Raw genomic sequence first — 26,934 nt, forward strand, 5'->3', positions numbered from 1 at the left:
CTTAGATTCTATAATACTTTCCTTTTTTGCTTCCTTGCTCAGAAGTATGCCGTATGCCTATCCAAGCTTGTTTAAGCAATAGCATAACTTGATAGTTTTTTATTAGATTCTTCATTCTTCACATTTTTATGTTCGTAATGGACGATTAGGGATTTCTGTTATTGAAGATCTTATTCTTTTTCTCTCTCAAATGCATCTACATGGAAATTGGAATTCACTTAAATGTATTTTCTCTTAATAGTTTGATTTAACTATCTTAATGTCCCGAATTCAAGACAAAACATGTTTATCAGAGCATATTTATTATTGAAAACCAATTTAGTGAAACAAATAGAGTATCCTCTTTAGTGACTGAATTCTTTCCAGTTATTTCCCTCTTCAAGACTGTAGAAAGGAGTTAAATATACCTAGAAAATTACAGAAAGAACAGGCATGCTGCTGACTATTCAAAACAATAGCACAAATGCAACTTGCCTCTGAGTAAGTTCCTAAAGACTTGGTTGCTAAGAGAGTGTAATAAGGAAGAGTTACACAATACCTGCTCTTTTTCCTCTGAATGTAATTCCAGCTATTGACGTTATCACATACTCTTATACAATCAGAAATATAAAGGTGCAGAGAAAATATTTTCTTCACTTCCATTTGGTTGTCATAAGCATTAAAACCCGTTCATAACAGTAATAGTAAAACCAAGAAACAGGCTAGGAACTGAAGAGTGGAGAGGAGACAGGAACACCTGGTTTCCTTCTTCAAAAACTGATAGCAAATCAAGTTGTTTTGCCAGTAACTTTCTTAAGCAGAGCAGTTTGGTTTATCTTCAGAACTTTAGCATTCCTCTCCCCTATCTTTTTTAAAACTACATTTCAATGATTATATTGCACTCTACGTACACTACAACCCAATGCAGACTGTCGTTCACTTACTTCACATAGAATTTCCTTTCTGTTTTTTTTTCCTAAGGAGGAAAATTAGTCTAATTTAGCAACAAAGACTGAATTTTTTCTTTTTTTTAACCTGCCCTCCTGTGTGGAAGGGAGCAGCGAGGTCACACGGAAAACAGATAGTGACTCATAAAATTGAACTGTTCTTCAACACATGCTTTGAAATCACATTTGCCTAGTAAACCTGCTGAGATGCATGCACAAACCCTAGGGAAAAGGCTTTACCTGTGTACTTAGCAATGTTGTCCAGCAGAAGGGGGTACTTAGTCAACCTCTGCATCTCTGTGGGAATGATATCCTTCAGCTGCAACCGGCGACACAGTGGATTACTCTCAGCATCCTAAAATTAAACAGCACAATAACTACATTTGTCATTTTTATTAAGACTATAATTACCTGAACGTGTAACACCTATTCATCACATAAACGTCTATTACTTCACTTTCCAGTAATTAAATACAAGACAAGAAATGCCAAGATCTATCATTGAGACAACACATCCCCTCTCCATTTGCAATTACATATAGGAAAGGCTCATCACAAAAGCAGCGGCTTCCTTCCCTCATTACTTCACAGAGGCCTGGTACCATCTCCAATCAATCTCAGTCACCACCATGCAGGGAAGACATCAGTGTAGGCTTTCACGCTATAGCAAAACTACAAAATATTTTTCAATATAACCTCAACCCTTGTATTACTGGAGTTCTTCCCAGCCTGTGGTAATGAAGATAATGTTCTCTCCTCCAAATGCCACATGTATTCAAGCCCCTTTCCTGGCAGGCAGAATAGGTGCACATCATCTGTCTTCTGCCTGTGGCATGCATCAAAATTGCACTACCATAAGCATTTTTCCCCACAGACATACTCATCCTTGGGAAACAGTCACTTCAAGGGAGATGCCGTCTCCTGCCTGGGACGGCATGTGCTTTCCTACATTCTATCAGGACATTCCGTGTTCCCCAGAATTAAAGGCTCCTCCCTTCAGAAACAATTAGCAGAGATAAATACAGTATTGGAAGTGATCCCAATCTGAAGACAATGTTAGATGTGATGTCATTAATTACAACAACTTCATCTACAACCATTCATTATGCTCTGCTGGCTGCCAGCCACATCCCCAGGCAGCTCAAACCCTTGCATAAAATTCACCTGCACAAAAGTCTGGAAGCGAGAGTCCTTCTTCTGGCGTGACTTGATGACCTCCAGAGCAAAGGGCTGGTTACTGCAGAACGTGGCAGTTGCATGTTTCAGCTTCTCCTCTGCTGGTCCACTAAACTGTGCCAGAAATCCAAGAAAGCCAACTTTAGATAGACTTAAGCTCAGCATGTGCCACTTTCAACAGACACATAGCCACGTAGCAGAACTGGTCTTGCCAGGGAAGAAAGGAATTACTGGCAAAACATGAGAAGTAATTTCCATCCTGTTTTGAACGCCTTGTCTTCCCAGTCTACTAAGGAACCCCTTTACATCTCAAACCCTACAGTTCTCCTGTCTCCAGCCCTAGTACATCAAATCCTTTCCATAAATGCACTCCTGATTCAGAAGGAGAATACAGTGCCATGTCTCCACTGTCAGCCATAAGGAGAGCAGAAAAAACTGCACTCAGATGAACGTCAAGGGATTATTTACCAGACTGTTGGGCAGCAAAGCCAAGACCAAAGGTCATCTTGTTTCTCAGGGACACCATGCTTAAACACCAGCATATAAAATAACATCTTATTTCCTAAACAAAAGTATTACAAAAACATGGCTAGGGGAAATGACAGCCATGAGCGGGGCTGAGAAGCGTGCTGTAGACGACAGATGGTTAATCTGTTACTTCAACTGCAACTCTTCCCGTTCCTGCTACCCAGGCTGTGATGCAGTGTAGTAACTCCTGAAAAGACTCACTCTGGAGAATGGGAACCTGTGTTTTTTGTGTTTTAGCCACTGAACCAGAACACAGCGCAAGGGCATATAACTATTAGCTTAAGGTCTGGCTTGCTCTAGCAAGCATTTTCTTGCTTTTCATAAGACACAGAAGAACTGAAAAGGGTTGGAGGTGTTTCTTTACCAGCCACATCTGATTTTAATTTTCTTCTTTTTTTTCTGGAATACTAGTCAAACAGTGGGACATTAAAAAACACCACAAGAGACTTCTGCATAAAGAGCTGAAAAGAATAAGCATAATCGTCAATCTTAAAATAAGTTGGCTTGAAAACAAACAACAAACTGGGAGAGTCCCAAGAGAGATTTTTTTTTTTTCTAAAAGAATCTACATCACTCCTGCTCCTGTCATTTGGATCTCAGAAAGGAAGCCTGCCACAGTGCTACAAATTTGAAAAGGTTCAGCTACGTAAATTCTAGGATTGGAAACCAGTATTTCTAACTATCTTTTAACTGCACCACAGGCAACTCAGAACTTAATATTTCAGTGTTACTGAAATAAAATGTGCTATTACGTTTTTCAAAATCCTAGTCTCATCTCTATGTGTCCAAAACTACCTTTCTACTCTATCCACACATCATAAGGAAATAATTTTTCTTCCTTAAATTATTCTTATTTCTAGCCAAATGAAAATCCTGTAAGTTGTTTCTGTTTCAACCCTCATTCTCTAGCTCTATATTGGCTCCATAGAAATGACAACTTTAAGACCTTCAGTTCCTATTAGCTGGGAATTACCTTCACTAACCTCTGTCTCTGTTGTTCTATGGAACATTATTTTCAAGTACAAGAAAGCAAAAAAGAATTTTACCCAGGAAAGCAAGTCTTCCCCAATTTGGCCAATAACAGAAGTCTCATTCCTTTTTCGGACAGCTTTCATCTGATCGTTCAAAGCAACTTTAAAAAAAAAAAGTAAGTTTTATTAATACTGCTCAAATTATTTGCTTAATTTTCAGCATTTATTTTAAAATAAAAGGTATTCTAGGAAAAGACTAGATTTGCAATAATTTCAATTAAATGTAAAAAAATGAAAAGTGTCCTGCAACATAGTAAATTTAGCAGAATATTTAAGAAAATGTTATGTAAGTCCTTTGCACTTCTGTCTCACCTGTCTTCAAATGTCCCCTAAGAACCTTTCCAGTCTTATCGTTTCTGGGGCTCACTATCACTGCCCTTTTAAGAACATAGGAACAATACAGAATACACTTCAAGCCACCCGCATAAAATTATACAACTGATTATTCAGTTGCAGAGATGAAATTCTGATTCTGAACAGTCCTTTCTCTAAACAATTGGGAAGGGTCACCCTTCAAAACCACCTGCAAGACATCAATCTTTTCAGATTTGTTTTCATGTTCTCTTCAACAACAGTTGTAACATTTTGGACGTTAACCCATAAAGACCACTCATCAAAGCATTGCTCCTTTTCTCAAAGCACGAATCAGCACAAGAGAGTACGTGTACACAGATAAGAAAAAGCAAGTATCTGCAACATGGACATGTGCGTTCTGTATCAAAATATCTTTGCAAATCAGAAATAGAAGAACTGTGTGCAAAAGGAAGAGCAGCTGTAGCGTTCTTTATCATCTGAAGTGGTGTATGAGGTTGCCTCTTGTTTCAGGGTCACTTGCTTAAATTTTTCAAATATTTGTATCCAGAATCCCAGCTGAGACTACAAAGCTGAAAGGCGCCTCAGCTACTCTTACCATGAAGCCCAAGGATATCCTCCAGATTCGAAAAGATTTTCCGTTTGTCACTGGAGTTCAGGATCCCTTCCCTGGTGACACGCTGGTAGAAGACATTATGCAGAACCTTCAGCGTGCGGACATGAGCTCTCTCGGTGTAAAACAATTCTGAAGAGAGAGGGGAAAGCAGGATTGTAACTACCAACTTAAAGGGGCGTGGCAACGTGCATCCAAACGCGAAGCAAACGGAAGTCAGAAGCACAAACTTTCAAAAGTCTCCCTCACCAACACTTCCCTTGCTGTCCCATATTCCAGCTTGCTCCAGAATGGAGCCATGCTCTGCTAGACTTGTATGTTTGAAAGAACAGAGAAGCCAGTTGATTCGTGACTCCTAATTTACCCCAAACAAACAGTGAGCTCTTAGCAGCTCACATAGCCACAGCGTGCGTTCTGCAGGATCACAAGACCTGAAATTGAGACGAAGCTTTGAAGACAAAAGTTTGGTAGTAGCTTGCCATTTGCATCATGTGCATTCCAATGGCCTAGACAGCGCTGCTTGCTTTCTTTTCTAGAACATGATGTTGCAAACTGGCCTGTCAGTGCCAAATCACTTAGTATTGTTTATTTCTTCTCTAAGGACTGGATCAATCTCATCTCAAGATACTTTTCAGTAACAAGTACAAGGTTCCCACACATGAACTCTGCAAATCAGAAGTAACAGGTGGCCACTGCTTTGAGCTGATCAGTGAAGACAGACCTAATTTTAAATTTTAAGAACTTCAGAGCTTCAGAAGAGAGGACTTTGTGCTTGGTGAGCTAGGAAAAAAACATCCATCTCACCATTAATCACTTCTTGGCGCTTGATTTCATAGGGTTTCAGCCCCATCAACACTTCTCGGCTCACAAGCTGCTGCCAGTTGGGAGGGTCCATGTCCATGTCAAAATCATATAACTCATCTTCACTTTGTACATCTGTGAAACCAACACTGTCCATCCTAACATGAAAAAAATGTCAGATACTTACTATTTTAGGCGTGGATGTAAGGAAGAAAAAGAAAGAAAATGTAAGTATATATATCAGTTGTAAAGCATTATGAATATGCTCACCGTAACCGCTGGAGGCTGTTGGATGCCTGAATCTGTAGGCACATTTTCGAATTTTGCTCTTTACAGAACAACTAAGAGTGAATATCTGTTCTTACAGTATTTCTTTAACCCTCCTTTTAATGCTACAGATAAAATAATTTGTTTGAAGTCAAATATCAAGCTGGTGAAAGGGCGGGTTACAATTTCTTTCCTCCATTTATCTGCAGATACACAGCTAACAGCAACACATAAACTCCAAGAGAAAAATGCGTAAATCTCAACTCCCTAGCCCATCAATTCAAATCAGCAGATACAGCAATCACCGTACTTCACTCATAGATCAAAGGGCTTATCTGCATATGATTCACTCCACCTGTCCTATACACAGATGCCAGTGTCTCATTTCACATGTGTTATTTAAAAAAAGGGAAGACCGTGGAGACAATTGTACTGGCTCAGAACAATCAACACTACCGTATTCTACTTCATAACCTCTTAAAATCTCAACAAATTCAGTGAAGTTCAAACATTTATAAGCATACTCACTTGCGAAAAGGCTTTGGTGTTCCCATGTCAACCATTCTGCAAAGAATGAAAGAAATTATTAGGGAAGCTTATGCAAGAATTTCACCCCACTCTGAGCATAACTTCAGAGTAAACCTCCTAACTAGAACATTTTGTCCATCTGTCAGCCTCACCCTCCTGGTACACAGTTTTCTAGTACTGCCATCGTAGCAGACAGACTAGCATTTCCTACTTCTACCAATAATGTTTAATACAAACGATGTCAGTAATAGTTTCACGGACTAAGCTTCAACAGCCATTGTCACACTGACTCTCTTCCAAGGCTCAAGCAACCAAGGCACCACAGTTACCTCTCCGATTCTCCCTCCTCCTCCTGCAAGTTTTCCAAAGGAGATGGGAATTCAAAGGTATTATTAGGTGTGCGGGGTGTGCCATCCATACAGTCATTAGCAGGTGGAGCTTCTCCAGCCTGCTTCAAACCTAAACAGAGAATAAGTACAAAATGTCAAGAACCGTACAAAATTAGAGTACATTAGAGAACTTCACAGCCTCTTCAGAGCCTCTTGATTCACTGCCTCATTTCAGCTTAGAGCTGGAGGCACTGAATTCCTAGGTTGGTAAGAAAAATCTCAGCGACAAATGTTTCCAGATGACACCAACTTATGCTTACAAAAGCAGGCATCCGAGACTGGGTTTTTCCTGTTAGATGATCCAATGCCACAGTGACAGAAGCCACCTAACAACAATTTCTGGCCATGATAAGATTTCCTAATTTGAACCAGAGACTAAGTCAGAAAAGATGACTAAGCACCCAAGAAGATCATGTCTAATAACATAAAAACATTTCCTGATTTATCAAGTTTGTTGCATCAGAACTGTGCTTTGCATATCCCGTTCACAACTTGAATCATTCCTCTTCGCAAGTATCATCCTACCTGTGTCACTGTCCTTGCTTCCCTCTGGAGAGGAGAAGGGACCCATCGCCAAAGGAGACATTGGGTTGGCAGGTGGGTACGGCACATCTGTTCCATCACTGGAGGACCCACTCTGGCGCATCTTGCTAGAATCTAGTGGCTCTGGGCTAACAGAAGATGCTGGAGGCAAGTGCTTCGATTGGCGGGGCTTCTGCATTTCCATGGCTCTGCCAACTAAACAAACACAGAGCCATTATATTGCTGAAAGAGCTTTTACCTGTTTTCAGCAATGAAAAGAGGAAACATTTCAGACCAAAATTAGGTTTGTGTGTCTTCAAAAACATGTTTTTAAAAAAAAACAAAACACATTTACTGAGTCGTCTTAAAATGAATTTTTAAAAGACAGCAGAGACTTCCTCTGGCTTTCAGACTAATAGTTAGGGACCATATATTTCCTCATCTGACATACTTGCACTGCTATCATGTCGACTTGGTCTCCTTGGTGGGCCCAGAATATTAGGAAAGCCTCTTCTCTTTCCTTTTTCCTCTCCTTCTTTCTCTTTCTTGATACTTTGCTGCAGTTAATATACAACAAAGAAAAGCAAAGCAAACAGATCACTCATTTCTTCAAATTCAGCTATTTACTAAGACATTGACTAATTCTTTAAAACTGCAGGAGCGTGGTACAAGAGAATTTTATTTCTAACAAGTTATTGAGGGGTCAACATCCTGCAGCATCAGAGGCAAAGACAGACTCTTGAGCGGTGCGTACACAGGTCAGCAGCAGGGAGCCACAGCATCTTAAGAGATACGTGTCTTTTAAGCAAAAACCCCACACACCCTGTTTTTAACTTAGCAGGAGCTAGAAACCACTCTCCTCCCCAGGGCAAAAGACCAATTTACAGCAACTAGTAGCAGCTCCTTTCTCTAAGGTACAACATCTGGTGAATCCAAACCTCCATAAACATACAGACTCTAATCCGGGAGAGAGAAATACAACTTATGTCACCATTTCAGAAAGGTTGCGAACACTTGATCTAACCTTTTTTGCACTGTTAGTGCAGAACTGTTTGTAACAGTCTTAACATTTCAAAGGAAGCTGGAACGCTGATGAAAATAAGTAGCTACTGTGACCAGATACACCCCCATACCGTGGGAGACTACTGTACACATCCACAGAAATGGGGTTTTGGTGGAAAAAAATCATTATATAACTGGGAAAGCGTTGGGGACAGGAAGAGTAGCTTTCCTGTGTTACGAAGCATGAGGTTTTGGGCAAGTTTCTCAAGAAGAAAACTAAAGTATACAGGTCAACAGCCTGATTAGCCTTAATGAGATCCTCAAGTGATTCAAGGTTGTATTATATGAAACATTTCTCACCCAAAGTTTTAATAAGGCTAGAACTGAGAAAAACAAGCAGTTAGTATTCAGGCATACAGATAAAGGAAGAACGAAGGCACCTCATGTCTAATTGCATGTCTAAAAAACGTTTATCAAACCCAATTTCAACTGTTAGGTTTTCTGTGCAGCTCAGTAATCCCAGATCCTCCTGATGCCACAATAAAGACTGTAAAATTATACCAACTTCTAATGCGTCATGCAAAAATGGACTTTAGAATTCTAACGAAGAACCCATGCTGGGCAGCTTTAAACAAATGCACTCTGGCCACAACACTACTACCTTGATCTTTGGCAAGAAACCAATACGGCCACGTTTTTGCTCCAGGTTCCGAGGTTCTTTAACTTTGACTCCCAGGTGTTTCATGTAAGTAAGAATCACATACTGCATTGTGGAACTGCCAAGTATATACAAAAAAAAAGAAGATAGAGGATAATGAGAAATGTATTGGGGAAAACACAATTTATCAAGAAAATAAAAAAGGTCAAATGCAAAGATTCTATTGAGAAATTAACCATTTTTATATTAAGAGAACTTGGCATCTCTTTTTTTATTTTTATTTTTAATATGAAACTATCACAGGGAATGAGAAAAACTCAGCCAATGTCAGAATTTGTTCTCTTGTAAACAAAAGATGGAGTATATAAGAGGCATACCAGACTAGGAGGTAAAAATAAAAGTTTGATAATTACACAGAAGGTCTTAAAAAGGATATACTAAATACATATTTGAAGTCACATTATAGTTTTGAGTTATTGTAAAAATACATAGCATTAAAAGGTGCGGTTGCTGTAAAGAGTATAGTAAAAGCTACCCGGACAGCTGTATACATACAAAATGAACAAGGAAAGGCACATACAGAAAATAAGTGTTAGACAAGATTGAAACATCTACAAAACAAAAACAAAGGAAGAATGAACTCCCAGCGACAGCAACTTTTTCAGATCTTTAAGGCAACAAACTTCAGAACAAGAAGAGGTTGAGAGCAAGAGGCTGATGCTCTGAATTCAAATTATGCCAGGGGATTGAGAAAATAAGAGTTTGTGGCTACAGCCAGCAGAGGGCTGTCTTGTTCTGCTCAGAACACAGAGCCAGCAGCGGGGTCTTAGTGCACAGACTCGGCCCACACAACTTCCATTACCTCTTGTCTTCTTCCAAAGGCTGAGATGTCATCCTAAAAACAAGAAAGAATTTAAAAATGAAACTCAAAAAACAATTACCACCCAGTCACATCCACCAAGAGCATCAATAGTTGTGTTCAAAGTGTCCTTTAGAATTGTAGAAAGTCGCGGGGGATGGGGGGGTAGGGCGGATGAGCAAAAAAAAAAAACCTGAAGGTTCAGGTGGGAAAATTGGATTCAGCTCACATTAAAAGAAAAAAATGGGTTCTGAAGCTGTAGGTTTCTACAGCCCCTAACCAGGACTCTGATCTAATAATGCACAAGCTGACAATGGAAGCACTATCTCTGCTATTGGAACAGTAGCCTCTTTGAAAAGATATATGGACTTTACCTAACTATTAGCTTACTTTTGACTATCATTATTCAAACATACTGTGATAGCAAACAGGGGAAGCAATGTCAACATAGTGATGTCAATTTGCTTCTAGTTCCTAACTCCTTGCTCTGCTGTCGTCAGGCACAGGGTAGAACCTTTTTTTACCCCTGCAATTATACTTGCTGTTACTCACAAGACTTCCTCAATTTTAGCAATAATCTGTTCTGCACATGCTCTTTCTCTCTCCATTGCATTCCGGTCACGAACTCTTTCTGCATCCAGCTTGGTCAGCTCTCCTTCTGCCAGGGTCAATCCCATACTACGTTTCTGCCTGAAAAATGGGGAGAGAGAAGCATCGCTTGAAATTGAATACTGACCTGTAACAAGGAAAAGCAACCTCTTGACATTCAGTATGTCAAACAGGTTTCATTAGTGGTTTCTGTATGAAAATGGCGAAGTCGTGACATTTCTCTGCAACATTTGCACTCGCTGTAAAACATAGCTAAGATAACCTTTGGAGGGATAGAGTTGTATGATATTTATCAAGAGGCAGCCATTGCAAGGGTCAAAAAAAAGTAGTTACTCTTTCTGCAGCATCCCGGGTTGTATATTTGAAGCATATACTTGAATTGAGACATTTTTAGGTATGAAAAAATCCATTATTGAACACTTGTCTTGGTATAATGTCTCATGTTGCCACAGAGCTCTTATGATTTCACATGAAAGGGCATATTCATTATCAAATTTTAAAAAGCTGCCATGGGCCTATAGTAAAGTGGATTATTCCATGCCCAAAGGGGAGAGGGAAGGAAAAAAGGAAAAGAAATAAAGATATAAGCTGATTATAAACTTGATTAGTAAGAAGGATTTATATTACATCACCTAAGTAACAATATTCTAAAATTGCCTCAAATAGCTTCAAGGAATGAAGAATCCAAGCTCTAAACTTGATCTTGCAATTGATCATTTGCAACACAGTGTCAAAAGACATTCAAGGATTGGTCAGGGTGACCCTGGAGGCCCTCTCCAGTGGCGTCTTGCTATTCAGTCCAAGATGAATTGCTATCTTTCTTGAGTTTGGGCTCCCCTTCTATTGGACATATTGACTGAGGGCAGGTATGAATTAAAACCCACACAGACAATGGTTGTTACCTGAAATCTTCCAGATTCCTTTGAACTTCTGGACAGACTTTATCTTGCATAGTTTGTATAAACTGCCGATGAAGCTCTTCAGGAATGAGTTCTGGCCGCCTTCTGTCTGTAAGTCAGAAGAGAAAAGATAATATACTTTAGAGAACAGAGGTAGTCCTCTCCATCTTTGAACACAGTTACTCATATGTATACTTTAACCCATCCCAGAGCACTCTTTTGCCTTTCACTTGTTGATAACATGAACTTCAGTGCATTAAGCGTAAGCAGCTTTGGTCACATCCACTATCATACTAAAACCATACATGCCAATGCACCTAAAGCTTCCCACCACTTACACATGCGTATCAGAGCACGCATTATGCCCTCCCCAAGAAACGTAAGAAGTATTTATTTGTGTGTCCCTGTTACACATGACACCCTATGTTTGAACTAACCCCAAGTGCATTTCAGAAACTTGCTTGGACTGCCTCAGACAGCAGAAACTGAAGAAACAGATACTCAAGGCAAGAGCACCATACCTAGTTCTAAGGAGATTTCATCTGGAACCGGAACTTTCAGATTCTGCAAAAGAAAAGAAAGGCTGGGAGAACATACACAACAAACACCACCCCAACAAAACACACAGTGCAAAACATTAAAAAAAAAAAATCCCCTCAAAAGCCAGAATCATACAACCTGAACGCCTGATGGTATTAAAGGGGAGGCTCCCATCCTGAATGTATATTATATTACACAAGGATTATTTCATCTAAACATGTGGTATTACCCTCTCCTACGTTATCTGGTAGTCCAATTCATGACAGTAATGAAGTTTCCCAGGCTTTCCAACAGACACATAACATTTTCCAATCCTTGCAATAGCCATATCCATATACGCAGCAATTATAAACTAAAAGGCAATGTATAACAGCTAGAGCTTGCTTACGTACCACAAAATTATTTCTCCTATGGGACAACGCATTCCCTGGTGATTCACTGAGTTACCAGGCATCTGAAGCTATATACCATTCATTTTGCCATATTCACTGGTAACATTTAAACAAAAAAACTTTTTCTTTTGACGTACTTAAATAACTCCTTAGTTTTTTCCAGTTCAGGAAAATGGAGAAAGGTTCAGCTCTGGGGCCCCCGACACAAGACAGACATGGAGCTGCTGGAGTGAGTCCAGTGGAGGGCCATGAAGACGATCAGAGGGCTGGAGCACCTCTGCTATGGAGACAGGCTGAGAGAATTGGGGTGGTTCAGCCTGGAGAAAAGAAGGCTCCAGGGAGACCTTAGAGCCTCCTTCCAGTCCCTGAAGGGGCTACAGGAAAGCTGGAGAGGGACTGGTGACAAGGGCAGGGAGTGACAGGACAAGGGGGAATGGCCTTAAGCTGCAGGAGGGGAGGTTTAGATGAGATATGAGGAAGAAATTCTTCCCTGGGAGGGTGGTGAGACCCTGGCACAGGTTGCCCAGAGAAGCTGTGGCTGCCCCTGGCTCCCTGGAAGAGTTCAAGGCCAGGTTGGATAGGGCTTTGGGCAACCTGGGCTAGTGGAGGGTGTCCCTGCCCATGGCAGGGGGGTGGAACTAGATGATCTTTGAGGTCCCTTCCAACTCAAACCATTCTATGATATGCTTGAAAATGAGAGAAATGACTGGAACCTACTGCAGCTCGGTCCAAGAAGAACTGGTAAAACTCAAGGAAGACACGCCGAGTCTCTTTGGAGTTGGTCTGCTTGTACAAGTCTGTGTAAAGGTAGCACAACTGTGGGAAACAGGAGGAGAAGAAATTAAGTGATACCAGGAGAACTCTTCTAAAATCCCTAACTCCAAGTTTTCTTTCAAATATTTCAAGGAATTCAGCATTGCTGGATTGAAACTCTTCCTAGCTACCTTGAACCATCTAGATTGCTCAACTAACCTCAGCTAGGCTGCCTGGTAATCAGCGGAGAAGGGAAAGGCAGGGGAGTTAGAGAGAGATCAAACCTTCCCCATTAACAACTAATTCCACCACCTTAGAGTGGACTGAAGTGCTTTCAAGAGCTAAATACTTATTCCTAAACAGCTGAATGTAAGGGAGACAGCGGTCTTTGTGCTCCTCCTCATTCACGTGAAATACTCTCATTCCGACACAGGATCTGCTTTCTCTCTTTGCTTAACCAGCCATGTCACTGACAGCACTACACAAGGACAAGGAAATCCTGATACGCTCTGGTTAAGACTACCAATTTGGGCCTTGGAAACAATTCCAGAACATCTTACCAATGCTGCAGGGTCAAACTGGGACACCACATGATGCAGAAGAACAGCCAGGTGAGCTGGACGAGATTTCAGGTGCTCTATGCTTTGGAAACAGCTGCATTGTCCGTTAATCTGTAAAGGTACATGGAAACTATTTGAATTATTCAAGAAAGCTACTGTGATAAAAACCAAGAAGTCTTGTTGCAACAGCTTAGCTCCTCATTTTTTTTAATTAAAATAAAACCTGATCAATTCCAGAACCTTTGCAAGGCCATTCTAACATCCCAAGAAGAGCATACAATGGGAACAGTTCTTCTAAATATTCTCCTGAACACTGAGTACAATACACTGAAATATAACTCAGAGCAAAGGACAGCTAAAATAACTCAGAATAAATATGTCAAAACCCACAGCAGCTATACTGCTGTGACAATAACGCAGAACTTAATAGCAACTAAATAAGCAAAAGAAAATTAAATAAGGCAAATTAATTTCTAGAAAGCTTGAAGTTATGACAGCAAAGAAAGAGTAACAGAAACAATCAAAGATGGCACATTGTCATAAACTCCCCAAATGGTTTTATCTGGCAAGTTCAGCCATAACAGGAATCACATTCTTTAATTCACCACACAAGAACTGCTCAATAAAAGTAAGTCATGAAGCACTTGTAGTTTAGGCGCAGAAGAAAACAATTTTGGCTCAGGACGAAGAAGGTGGCTGAGGCTAAAAGTCATTCCCACCTGCTCCTGTTCAGTGTCAAAGTCGTCATCCTCTGCTCCGATGATCTGAGGCCCCACTCGGGATAAAGGACTGCCAACACTGGACTGGGAATCCTGGGGTGAGTGGGGAGCAAGGGATGAGAAGAGATGTGCAGTGCTATTACTCTCTTGGCACAGTAAACCTTCTTTACCAAGTTAGAAATACTACTAAAATTTTATTCTCTTTCTCAAAACTCAGTGGAAACTCATGTGCCTTTACACAACCCTGTCCAAGTTTGGAGTTGCGAGATCCCCTTACGAATGCTTCTCCCAAGCTGCAAGCATTCAGAAACATTAAATCAGATGACTCAAAAACAACTGCATTATCTTACAGACATGAGCACACTAAGCATGCGGCATATGGCAAATGCCATCTTAGTATAAATGGAGCAATGAGACTTTGGAAAGTCAAGCAGATAAGGGGAAAAATACTTCAGAAGTCATCCTAAGGAAGAAAATAATATGTTCAGATAGGCATGCACTTTCTGCTATGTTCCACTTTTACTGACTCTTGAGGCCATCCCTGATAATGGCAGTCTTGTAATGACTAAATATCCTAAAGAAAAAAAACTGTTTCATTTACTGCTGGACACAAGGAATAAAATATGTACAACTGCTCTACCTCTTTTAGGTCCAGCTGTTTTACTGCTTATCATATATTTCTCGCCTCTAAATGGGCCTGCTCTTAAGCTCCATAAACATTTACTCAGCTAATTAACTTTCCCTGCACAATTTTAATTGCATTTTATTTTCTAAAGCAAATTTTATGCATGCTCCATCTACAAAGTGGGGGAAAACCAGCAAGGTTTTAATGGGCCCATTACAGGAGATGCTGTTGTGACACTTTATGCTTTGTACTCACAGTATCTTGAACCTCAGTCTTTTCTGGGCTCTCATCTGGAAAAATCCGCTCCTTCAAGCCACTGCGAGGACTCTGCAAAAAAGGAAGTTTAGTTCCGGTAAGTACCAGCAAATCCAGGAAAATGAGAACTGCACGATAATTTTTTCAGCCACAACAGCCAAAACTTCTCCTTTCTCACAGAGTGAACTGTTAAACATCAGAGGTATGAGCAGCCAAACTGTGTGACCTACATGCAGAGTTTCCAAAAAAACCCCAAAACCAACCAAATGCAGAAGCAGTTTCAATAAGAAAGCTAGTGACATAGAATACAGCAGAGCCATAAAATCTACTAGTGCACCTGTCCTTAGCTTTCTCTTCACTCTCTCCATCTCTTCTGACAGTTTATGTAGCATCCATCTTGCTAGCTCTCTGACTAAGCCCTTTTCTCAACACCCCCACTGAAGAGGGGGCTCCAGCGAAGGGCTCAGTATTCCAAGTGCAGTATCACCAACGCCCAGCAGAAGGGGCTAGGAGCTTCCCTCCACCTGCAATCCTCTTTCTCAGGTAGCCAGCAGACACTCACTTGGCTTTACTTGCCAAAAGCACGTGCTGTTGGCTCATCTTCAGTGTGCCCAGAGTAACACCCACGTTCTTTTCAGCTAGGCTACTACTCAGCCTGCTGGTTCCCAGCCTGTATTGGTGCACGGAGTTCACCCCAGCTGTAGAACTCTGGACTCCCTGTGAAACTTCCAGAGGTTTCTATTGCCCCCAATCCTTAAGTTTCTCAGGGTGACTTTGGATTGAAAGCTTGAATGTTTGGTGCGTCGATCATCCACAATACTGACAGGATTAAGTTTACTAGGAAGATAGCAATGAACTTTGTTCTGCATTTATTATATACAAACATGAGTAATACATAGTCAGATTTGGAGTTGGAGGAGCACCGTTTCAAAACACTGTCATGTATGTTCACATTTTGGAGGTATATCTGACCCACCCTACTTTCACTTCCAGCTGCTAGTTACAAATTTAGCTCCCATATCCTTAAGTTAAACAACAAACCTAGACCAAAACCCAAGCAGAGTCTCAATTCCTCTGCACTAATCAGATAGTGACTTAATTAAAGATTAGGTGCTAAGGCACTCCAATAGGGAGACCATATGAGCACACAGATTGATAACGAATGAGTGAACAGACTAAGAGCCTTTGCTGTTGGCAATAACTGAAACTCACTTGGTAGAAGTAAGGCTTTTCCCAATTTCATGGCAACTTGCCCACTGACTGGATCTGAGTCACAGCTACCGCAATCGGAACATTACCATACTCTTAAAAGATACTCTAATTGGCATCTCTGAGTTCTGAGAAAGGAGCTGGCATCCATCTTTCTTTGTCTGGTTACAGGGATTGTGCCAGGAAAATCTAAGCCTGGCTAAAAACCAAAAACCCACACTATTTCTTTCCCAGTCCCTAATGGAAGACCAATATAGTACGCTTCCTCAGGGAAATATTTTTGCTGTGTACTGAAAAGTCTATTTATTCTAGTAATACACAGCGCTACTGAGACAGAGCACATATGTATGATACACAGGACAGCACAAACAAAGAATCTGCACAAGAAAAACAAACCCAAAAGGTATAGAAGCAAAGTCATGGAGCTGTTCAAGACTCACATCAGCAATGTCACTGTTTGGTCGGGAGGGGCTGTCACCACTGTAATCCAGTTTGGTCACACAATCCCCGCTCTCTGCCTCCACTTCACTGAGCTGCAGCGATTCCGTCACAGACCTGGAGGACAAGACTCCATCCTAAAAAAGATAAAGCGGGTTGAAAGACAGCACAGAGCAAGTAGAATATTTCAAGAGACAATCCTTAAACATCAGCTGTTGCAAAACCTGGTTACTTCACATTACTTAAGAAACTTTTTTCGTGTATCCAGAAAAGGCTACATAGCTTTTCTAGGGAAGACAACAGAAAATCACACCAAGTTTTCAGGATTTATAACATTATAGGCAGAGGAAAAAGGGGAAAAATAATATCATCTACTTTTTTTTTTTTTAAAAGGCAAAAGCAAAGCTGTTTTAAGCTTCCAGTTATTCACTCTCCACTGAAGAATGACTTCGCAGGTTTCCTTTAAGTTGTACTGACAGACAAATAAACATGTTGTAGTTTGCACTTACTGTTTTAAAAGCACTTTTTCACGGGTGATTTGAAAGTCCATCGTAAAGTCTACTTTACATACTGACATTGCCCTGTACTGCCTGGCAGCTTCTGCAAGCCTAATTACAGGTCTGAACTCTAGGGGGTGCAATTTGCCCGTACAAGCACAGAAGAGCGTGGCAGGGAACTCCTGCTTGCCCAGAACACGATCATCCCCCAAGAATTTTTACCCGGAACATACCACAGAGAAGCCTGACACACTCTGTTACCTGAGTACAGCCTGTGGCTTTGGACAACTGCTCTTGCAGCTGAGGAATGTGCTTCTTCGTTTCCTGTATCTCTTTGAGCAGTCGTGTGGTGGGTGATCGGCTGTACTCTTCTTGCAGAGACTGAAAAATAATTTTATGAGCTTTCACTCAGTATTTCCTCAATGTCAAAGCTTACAACTACAACCTACTACTAATCTTCATTCCGTTTACACATTTTAAACAATAAACAGCACATCTGCACACCTACCAACTAGATGCTACAGAACGTCTATTTTATATAGCTCTCCCCTCTCTTGTGCCATATGAAAATAAATGCATTCTAGAGATCGATTGAAATCTCTCAGTAAGAGTCAAAGATGCTTATTTACCCAAGGATTAGATCAGATTGATGGATATGTATGTACATTTCCACTAAAGAAAGCTCCCACAAATTTTTTCCTACTCTGTAAGGGATCAAACACTCAAGAGCTGATCAGTAAGAGTGAGGCCAGTATCTAAAAAAGTTCAGCTGAAACACAAGCTATGCAAGGGAATGTGGAAATGCTACTAAGCAATGATTCAAAACCTGATATTTGTATTTCCATCATACTTTCCTCCATCCCTTTCAAACTCATGCAACTCCAGTACCTGCAGCCGCTCCTGCTCTTTCTGTAGCATCTTTCTCAGAATCTCCACCTTCTGGTTGTGGACAATATTATTCTCCTCCTAGAAAATACGGAAAGATTAAGAGTCAGATTTTTTGGTGTGGCTGGGAAAAAACATAAGGAAAATGGATACGCTCACTTTTCATCTACTTCATAAACATGGGCTCTGAAAAAATCCTCCAAGAAGCAATTCAAACTCCTAAATCATATCCTATGAATTCTTTCCTACTTTTGAACATAGCTATCCCCATTAATAAAAAATAAAATTAAAAAAAAAGACCAGAACTGTTTGCTTATTTGGTTTCCCTTCTCCTCTTTGCCACATCTGCACACCTTACAATCCACTTTTTAATAGAAGTTACAGCATGACTGGACCAGACGATGTGTAAAGTCACATCATGCAAATTGCAGTGCACCTCAAAGACAAACTTGTGAACAACCCCTCAACTGTCTTTGTATTATTTCAGATGAGACTGGGTATTTTTACTTGCAAAATGTTTTTCCCCATGTGATTAAACGCCCACTGGGTGGCAGGACAAATATTCCAACTCCCATTTGTGATTTGTGCAAGCAGCACAAAATAATTCAAGAAAAAAAATACGACTACATTTCTTCCACTGCTGCACTGGTTCTTTGCAAAGAGAGCTTTAAATCTTACCCCCACAAGCACGGGGCTAGTAATCCTTTCTGCATTTCCTGATGTGCCAGGCGAATGGGGAGATGTCATGATGGGAGACATATGCCCAAATGCTGCCAGATCCACTTCAGAATCAGCTAATGGAATCTGGGGCGACCCCGGTGGGCGCCCTTGAACAGTGAGAGCTACATAGGAACCCGCTGCAGGGAGAAAAAGAACAATTCACATTTCAGACGCACTTGCAGAACTCTATGGCTGCTGTTTCTCTGGTTGCCACTTCACCCTAGACACAAAACTCAGACCATTCTTCACCCATTCGTTCTTCAAACCAGAGAACCTGAGAGAACTGTCAGCTCTGGTTTACAAATCTGTTTAAATTTCAGGTAATCCAAAAACTTGCATGATAATCATCCTTAATAAAAGCACGCGATCCAATTTCTAGTCTATCAGGTTACGTTTACCAGGTTGCATTTATAGCATACATACGCAAGCCACAAAATAAACCGTGCTAGAGTGGAAGAAACCACTAACCTTCTTCCTTGTACAAGAAAATCAACCAAGAACACACTGCCTTTAGAAACGCCAGTACTTTACAAGCATCATACAGTAACCAACATTAAGAGTGCCTGAATAGCTATGGTATTTAAGGTGGAATCAAAAGAAAGGAAGATGTGTAGGCAAGGTTTGATGGTAGCTTCGAACAGCAAGCTAGGGAGAAACTGCAGAAGCGTGTATCAGCTCAAGTTCGAGATGTCAAAATTATCCCAATTTCACTTCACTGTTTCATACACACCCTTTATCTCTCAGCATGGGGCATGGTTAGACCTCATCCTGGTCACTTGATAGCTGAATCGGTCATTGGTCCTTTAAAGTTATGTCTTTCATGCTTTAAAGGAGCACAGTGACAAAAATAGTAAGCTGCCTTTACTTACACTTGATCAGCTTTACCACCTCCAAATGGTTTGAGTGTGTTACAAGAGTGCCATTCACCTGGGGGTAGGGAGGAAGAGAAAGTTAACAGTGGTTAGCTACTGATTTCCAACCAAAGGTACCCACGCACTACACAATAAGCAGTAGAATGAGGAACAATATTCCCCACCCCCCCGATTACTATGTCTTTCAAGACACTAAGAGATAAACAATTTATCCATCTAACAGCTTACCTTGTTGAACACGGCTATGCAAAAAGAAAACTATACATACCAAAAGAACACCAAGAAAAAAAAAGAGAAAGAAAAGCAATCCACCTCTGACTGGGAAGAAAAAAAATAGGGTAGCTAATTTAATTCATCACTTTAAATGCCTAGTTGAAATCCCAGCTCTATCTGTGTCAGTAGCTACTGTAGCACAACCATCATTTTGCAGCAATAGTTCAGATGTCTTTTTAGTTACTGACTTGATTTCTTAGTTGTTTGGGACTGAAACAGAACACTGATCCAGGGGTAGTTAGGGGAAAAACAATAATCTAAGAAGACTTTATTTGCTCTCTGTTCCTTCTTTCCCCCTGCCACTTCTTTTTTTATTTTACACGTGATACTTGAACTTTGTAGGATGCTGAACCTGTCCACAAAGTTCTGAAACGAGAGCGATCTCCACAACAGAACTAACAATCAGCAGCGGGCTTTCAGTGGTTACTGTTCTGGTATCCCCAGAACATGGAAACTTAGACCATTCCTCTATCCCACAGGCAAATGCAAACATCACAGCAGACGTATATCAATCACATTCTTTCAGGGAAAGAGCTCATGTAAATACGAAGGATCCATTTCTCTGATGACTTGAATGCCCTTACCTTGATAATTCTATCACCAGTTTGCACTCCAGCCCGCATGGCTGCTCCATCTAGAGAGGCAAGAAATCATGTAGGTCCAATTTTAACAGAACCATTCAAAGCAAAAATAGTTTAAGCACTTCCATAGTTCCACACAAAGCTCCTTCCCACACTCACCCAAGCTTCCTCCCTATCAGATTAAAATCTCTGAGTATCTAGACTAGAGCAGTTCTGTTCTTGTTTTGCAGTGGATACACCAAGCCACAATCCCACCATGTTTCAAGGAGCCATTTATTTCCTCTCAGATGCAAGAGGACAGTTTCCAAATGCATCAGACAGCGAGGAGGCGATTCGCTGCATCCCAACAGTGCAACGCTCTTTGTCCTTGCACATCTATTCCTAAGCTACAGCCATCCCACCCATGAGAAAGGCATTTGAAGTTTTCTCCTCCAGCTCGTGCACGTGATTCTTTGATTCACACGAAAACCCTCCATGCTGCTCTCTGGCGAGCACATTTAGCAAGCCTGCTTACCTTCTTTGACGGACTGCACGAAGACTGGATTGTCTCCGCTGACTGTCAGCCCAAATCCGTTTTCATCCCGTTGGATAACAACACACCGTTGAACAAGACCTGCATAAGAAAGGTGGGGAAAGGGCAGAAGAAAGAGGAGGAGAGAAATACAGAGAGACACAAGCTAGGCATCAGTCCAAAACCTTATCCTCCTAGATAATCACAGAGCACTGAAAGAAACTGGTACAATACAACAGAGGGAAAAATATATGAGAGACAGAAACAGGGCATCAGTCCAGAAACAGATAGGAATGTCAAGACAGGTCAAGCTTATTGCTTCAGTTACACAAAACAGATATACAACAGCAGAGATGCAGACAGCTCTGGCACATCAGAGACAACTTGAGGTAAAAGCAGCTTTTAAAGAGCAGCAGCTACGTACACAAACTAATGAGCACAAATTTCCCTTTGTATTAATAGCTCTTCAAAGTACGGGAGAGGGCTGTCATGTTCTAGTACACTACCGAAAACACCAAACAGCTTTTACAAGCTACTCTAAAAAAGTCGTCACAAATCTCTCAGACTAACATCACTGGGTTGGACTAAAAGAAATTTATTGATCAGGAAAAGTTCTCCCAATTCTCAGCAAAAACCTCATCTTGGGGCGCCTTCTGTTGCAGATGAAAATATTGCACAGAACCAGAACAGCAGCAGTAAAGAAGTACAAGCCACACTTACTACACCGAACAAGACTTCTGAAATCAAGACCACGCTTCCCCCTGAGCTACTAAAGTACAGGGCCAAAATCCCAGGAGATGTGAGTTCGAATCTGCTCCTCCTTTAAACCTGCTGCGTGGCATTGAAGGCAAACTGTTTTGTTTCCGGGTGTTACGATTACTCAGTATAATGTGAGCATAAATACTGAGATAAAGGTATGTAGTAGGTGCACCATTTTGAGAAGGTCAAATGTTGTATGTGTCTATTGTTCACCTGAAAATGAAATAAGGGAGAAACAAAACAGAGCAACAGTCCTGGCATATTCATTGCAGAACACTTTCCTAGAAGCATCTGCAAAAAGCCTACCACAATGGAGCCCTTACCTTGAAAAGCAACTTTAGGAACTTTGCAAAATGCTTCACTACATTCTTTTATTTACACAGCAGAAACTACTAGCTATTAAACATCACCCTTATTTCTAACAGCTTGCTTTGCTGCTTCATTTCTAAAGCCACATCAGGCAAAATTCTTACACCAGCATCGTGAGAAAGAATTTGAGTTCTCCACAATTGGATACCAAAATTGTAGCAGTTTCATTTAATATGGAGGGAGCAAAGGGAATTGTGAAGATGCTGTCCTAGCAAGACTGTCTTTTCTGGAATCGTTTTTAAGGAATGAATCGTAACAGAGTGTGGAGTCATACCCACGTCAAATTACTCTCACACCACTACAGCTCTTTTCACCTCTCTCGAGCTACTCCTAATGGAAATGAGGAGCCTCAAGTGAAAATACTGCCTGCCCAGTCAGCCCTGTTCTCCTCCAGCATGGTATATATGAAAATGGGTGTGGGAGCTGTGGAAAAGGTTACATTCCAGCACTTCTACAGCAGTCTGGTCGCAGTACCATATCCCAGTAACTCCCCTTCTACCGATCACGTAAAAGCAAATTATGCTATACATAGCGATCTGCAGTAAGTTGATGGAACGGATGCAGGTGAAAGCAGACAAGAGGGAAAAAACCCACCACCTTTTGCACCCTCTTTATATGGTTAAGTGAAAGAACATGCCTCTCCCTTTTGTACCTCCCATTTTTCTATATGACCAAGCTTCTTCAAGTCTCACTTCACAAGAATGATGCCCCAGGGTGGGGTGTGGGAAAGAGAACATATGCTATTTCATAAAAACAGTTCGTTTTAAACTCTGCTGCCAGCCGTACAGGTTTTATGAGTAAGACACTAACTAATCTTTGACTCATAAGAACTGTCTGTGTTTAAAGGCACAGTATAGCTCTGCGTACTCATTGCTCTTTCACTGAATTTCTTTTCCAGAACCAATAACCCTTGGATCTACTGATAAGCCTCCTCCTTGAATGAACCTGATGCCAAAGCAGAGACAATGCAGTAGGAGATGCAACAGAAACTGACTGTACAAGAGTATAATTTAAGTTCCAAGAATAATTAAGTTAAACTGTTTCACATCACAAGTCTCAATTTCACCCAAGACCACCTTTTAATTTTAGATTGGGGAAGCAACTGAAATTACGACAACTCAAACCCAAATTAGTCCATAATTGATTTTTCCCTGTATTTGTTCCCTTCAGACAAAGAAGGCAGCACTTAATCCTTCTCCTAACTCAATATAGAAGGCTGGAAGGAGGCCTAGGTAGGCCAGCTGAGAGACACTGTGCTTGATGGAGATATGCAGCAGTCTTATAGAGATTTTAATTAAGTTATCTGAAAGTTTTCTGCAGATAACACTATAACCTGCAGAACTAGATCAGCTTTGATAGCACTCCCTGTCTTAACCAGGTAGACTAAAAAGAGCAACCTCCCAGCGCTCTCTTTTACTCTGGTGTGAGGAAAACCTAGCAAAGAAACCCCCCAAATCTCTCATTTGCTCACTTTTGTTCTTTAAGTAAAATACATTCAATTTGCCATACGCTTAGTGGTGGAATTTTAAGACCAGAGCAGTGATGTTTTCATAACCCACATCTTGTACCTTGAACACCTCATCAGACACTCTGGAATGGACTGAAAGGAAAGCCACAAACCACTGAGAGCCCAATGACACGCAACGTTAAAGTTCTCAATAGCTGTTCCTGTCACGCCTGGGTATCACAGGTACATACAGGAACTCTTACATCAAATTACTAACTAAACCGATTCCATCCACTTTAATTAAAGTCTATGACTTTGGGACAACACTGAAGAGCCCATGTTAGCAAGTGGCAATCAGCTTTTCATTCACATTTTTTGCTTTTGCGTTCCAACTTTTGGCGTTCCCTGGATGGAAATCATGAGTCATTCATTTTGAAATATCTTACCGTGATATTTCACTTTTTCCAGCTGAAGCTTAGTAAAGATTACAAGGTCAATACAACTCATCATTGATGGTACCCAAAAATCAAATCAATAATAATCTTATTCGCAGATTTGCTGTCACATGACAGTATCCTGATGGCATGAAATGAGGATACATCACTGTAACTATGCTTTAAGTACGCAAAAATCAGACTACATGTTCATATCTGGAGTGGATTCACAAAATCCTGCAGAGAAAAAAAAATTTTGAAAATTCTTTTTCATCCTCATGCATATTATAATTCCCCAGACTCATGGGTATAGCCTCAAGCCAAGAGTAGAGTAAAGCAGCTAACCGCGTGCCGTAGTTAAAGAGGTTTAAGATTAGAAACAAAAGCAGTTAGAAATTACCAGTCTCAGAAAAAAAAAGAACTGCAGGAAAAGTTAAGGCGATGAACTCTTCAGCAGGTGGCACTATTCCCTCTGCGACATCACGGCTCAGTTCCCGGCCCTGTTACAAAGGTGCCTTTTGGGTAACAGGGAAAGGTAGCGTCCAAACTTCTGAAGGTCACTGACACACCATGGTAAAAATGATTCTCTCAAACAGTTTTGCGATACATGTTTTGATTGTCCAAGAACTTCTTGAATAAAGAGATCAATTACCTCCTTCTTTTCTACAGATCCTAAATATCTGGAAGTTATTCAACAAAATAGGAAATTTCATCTCCCTAGCAGTGCACAACAAATAGAGCAGAGGTTCATTCTAAAAACCTGACTCACCAGAGAGGATGGAAACATAAATTACATCTCCCACAACACAATGCAGCTTTTCCTCTGATCAAACTGTGTGGACATGGCATGGGAGGAGACTTGTGAACTATAACCTCCCTGGAGGCATGAGGCCACAATGGGAAAATGAAATTTAATACAGTGATTTGAAATGAATCATTCAATAAACAAAAACAAACTCCTTCGGGTTTTGAGATTGTCCAAGTGTTTCACTTCATTTGGGAAGTCTTATTTCTATAAAGTATTTTCAGAAACCTTGCTCCACAACATAAATAAAATGATCAGCTTTTATAAAGAAAATTTCTCAATAGACAAAATTCTGAATTTCACCTAGTTCCAGTTATTACTGCGTTCTTCATACCAAATGCCGTATTAGCAGCATTCTTCAGATTCTTCTACTAACCTGGTAACAGAAGTCACGTAAAGTCAGAGCAAAACCTAGATTGTTTGAAGTTAGTGCAGCGTATAGTGTATCGATAGAACTGTTAATAACGACAGCACTGAATACCATTCATAAAACAAGGCTTGGTAACCCTTCTGGAAGAAAAGAACCATGTATTTTAACCATGATAAATAGGACTATCTGCTCCCATGGCAACGACACATTCAACCCCTGTGGTCCAGCGCCCCTTGCACTCGCAGCCGTTTCATGCTATTATAAGGGTAGTGATGAGGGGCTCCCAGGAGTCCTTTTAAGAGTCTGGAAAAATGGTGGCCACAGCATAAAGACACAAGGCTGACAAGAAGTGCAAGAAACAAAACAGGAAGAGTAAGTTAAATTTGAAAACATCTCAACAGGGGTACAATCTGGGGTTTCAAAACGAAAAGATTTAAAACCTTATCACAAAGTTGGAGAGAATACATGAAAGGGTACATATACAGTCTAGTCTAATATTTGGGCCAGAGACTGATTATTGCTAAATATAAAGGAAGAGATCTTTGGACAGCAACCAAGTCACAGGAAGAGTAACGGTTATCTCGCCTACCACCCTGAAAGCTAATTTCAATTTTAAGTTCATTTAAGGGACAAGATTTCTACTTCGAGAAACAGGTATCAAGTATTGTGGGAGGTTATGGCACTAATTAGTAAATTACAGCATATCTGAAACTACACTCAATCTCTCTCCTGATCATTTAAATTTTGTTGCATACATAGATATGAGATGGTTGGATTTATGGAAGAAAATATCACACACTAAGTTTCATGTCACTATAAATCAACTTCTGTATATTAGAACAATTTCCCTACCTAACCACTCTGCCTCCCTTCTCCCCCTCAAGCCACTCACATACTTCAGGAAATTCTGGTCTCTTGCTCCTTAATTAAGAATTTCAAGAGGTAAGAACAAACACATACACAAAAGCCACACCTCCTTTTCCTGTTGTCATTCAAGACTTTCTTATTATTCACTTGCCAATGGCTAGCCAAAGGAGCCAGCTAACATCCAGTCACCAGCAAGAACAGTATCAGTACAGTATTTCTACCTGTAGGTTTTTAAATAGTTTGGTCCCATCCAAAGCAAACAGCAGACTTCTCTACACATACCACAGAACCTGGGAAAAGTAGAGGCTAGAGACAAAAGGCAGGGCAAGGTCCAACACAGCAAAGGCTACTGGAAAGGAAGGATGAGTGGAAACTGCTCCCATAGATACTGGACACGGATAGACCATCTGCAGGAAACTTTGGGGGAAGTAAAGGCTTATGTTAGGAAGTCATGTTTCTTTCTGCCATACATAAAAAACCAGGACACTGTACAGACTGAGGGAGAAGTATAAACACAGATACATTCCATCAAGCATACCAAATGTTTCCTCTAATTAACCTACAATAGTTTGACAGCACCTCCAGTATATTATGGGTAAGCTGCATTAGGCAAAAATCAATGCAGGTTCAAGACACAGTGATCTAGCCAACCTGACTGCGCTGTCACTAATCAGCATCTGCCTCGCAAAGGGAAGAACTGGCCAACACCTCAACGCAAGCTCACCAGAAGCATCATCCCAAAATATATGCTTTTCAAGCAGGCCATTTCCCTGTTCATTCTCTCTGAGCACGAGAGAAAGACATACAAGCTGCAGCAAGTCAGGTGTCCCTAAGACCGGTTTCCCGCTCTACTGAAGCAAATCAAGGCACTCTCAAACCTGTTTACAGTTTCTGAGGAACAGTCTCACACCCTGAGGAACATGACTGTGATAC

At 40.8% G+C, this 26,934-nt stretch overlaps 1 protein-coding gene across 7 annotated transcripts in view; it reads right to left on the reverse strand.

Annotated features, from left to right (window-relative positions):
• Positions 1-26,934, reverse strand: part of ARHGEF12 (Rho guanine nucleotide exchange factor 12) — a 76,972-nt gene that overhangs the window by 13,028 nt on the left and 37,010 nt on the right. For all 7 annotated transcript variants that reach the window (XM_075774652.1, XM_075774651.1, XM_075774658.1 and 4 more), the window contains 25 exons: positions 20,954-21,052; positions 20,443-20,492; positions 19,583-19,640; positions 18,672-18,850; positions 17,997-18,074; positions 17,370-17,489; positions 16,614-16,748; positions 14,965-15,036; positions 14,085-14,177; positions 13,366-13,476; positions 12,770-12,868; positions 11,642-11,684; positions 11,124-11,229; positions 10,165-10,302; positions 9,616-9,648; positions 8,757-8,871; positions 7,545-7,650; positions 7,097-7,309; positions 6,512-6,641; positions 6,183-6,218; positions 5,391-5,545; positions 4,572-4,718; positions 3,677-3,762; positions 2,091-2,216; positions 1,167-1,281 (listed from right to left, as the gene is read on the reverse strand). In XM_075774652.1, coding sequence (XP_075630767.1) covers positions 1,167-1,281; positions 2,091-2,216; positions 3,677-3,762; positions 4,572-4,718; positions 5,391-5,545; positions 6,183-6,218; positions 6,512-6,641; positions 7,097-7,309; positions 7,545-7,650; positions 8,757-8,871; positions 9,616-9,648; positions 10,165-10,302; positions 11,124-11,229; positions 11,642-11,684; positions 12,770-12,868; positions 13,366-13,476; positions 14,085-14,177; positions 14,965-15,036; positions 16,614-16,748; positions 17,370-17,489; positions 17,997-18,074; positions 18,672-18,850; positions 19,583-19,640; positions 20,443-20,492; positions 20,954-21,052 — 2,643 coding nt within the window. The remainder of the gene's footprint in view (positions 1-1,166; positions 1,282-2,090; positions 2,217-3,676; positions 3,763-4,571; positions 4,719-5,390; positions 5,546-6,182; positions 6,219-6,511; positions 6,642-7,096; positions 7,310-7,544; positions 7,651-8,756; positions 8,872-9,615; positions 9,649-10,164; positions 10,303-11,123; positions 11,230-11,641; positions 11,685-12,769; positions 12,869-13,365; positions 13,477-14,084; positions 14,178-14,964; positions 15,037-16,613; positions 16,749-17,369; positions 17,490-17,996; positions 18,075-18,671; positions 18,851-19,582; positions 19,641-20,442; positions 20,493-20,953; positions 21,053-26,934) is intronic.

Source organism: Balearica regulorum, chromosome 23 (assembly GCF_011004875.1).
Source record: "Balearica regulorum gibbericeps isolate bBalReg1 chromosome 23, bBalReg1.pri, whole genome shotgun sequence".
Classification (NCBI taxonomy): domain Eukaryota; kingdom Metazoa; phylum Chordata; class Aves; order Gruiformes; family Gruidae; genus Balearica; species Balearica regulorum.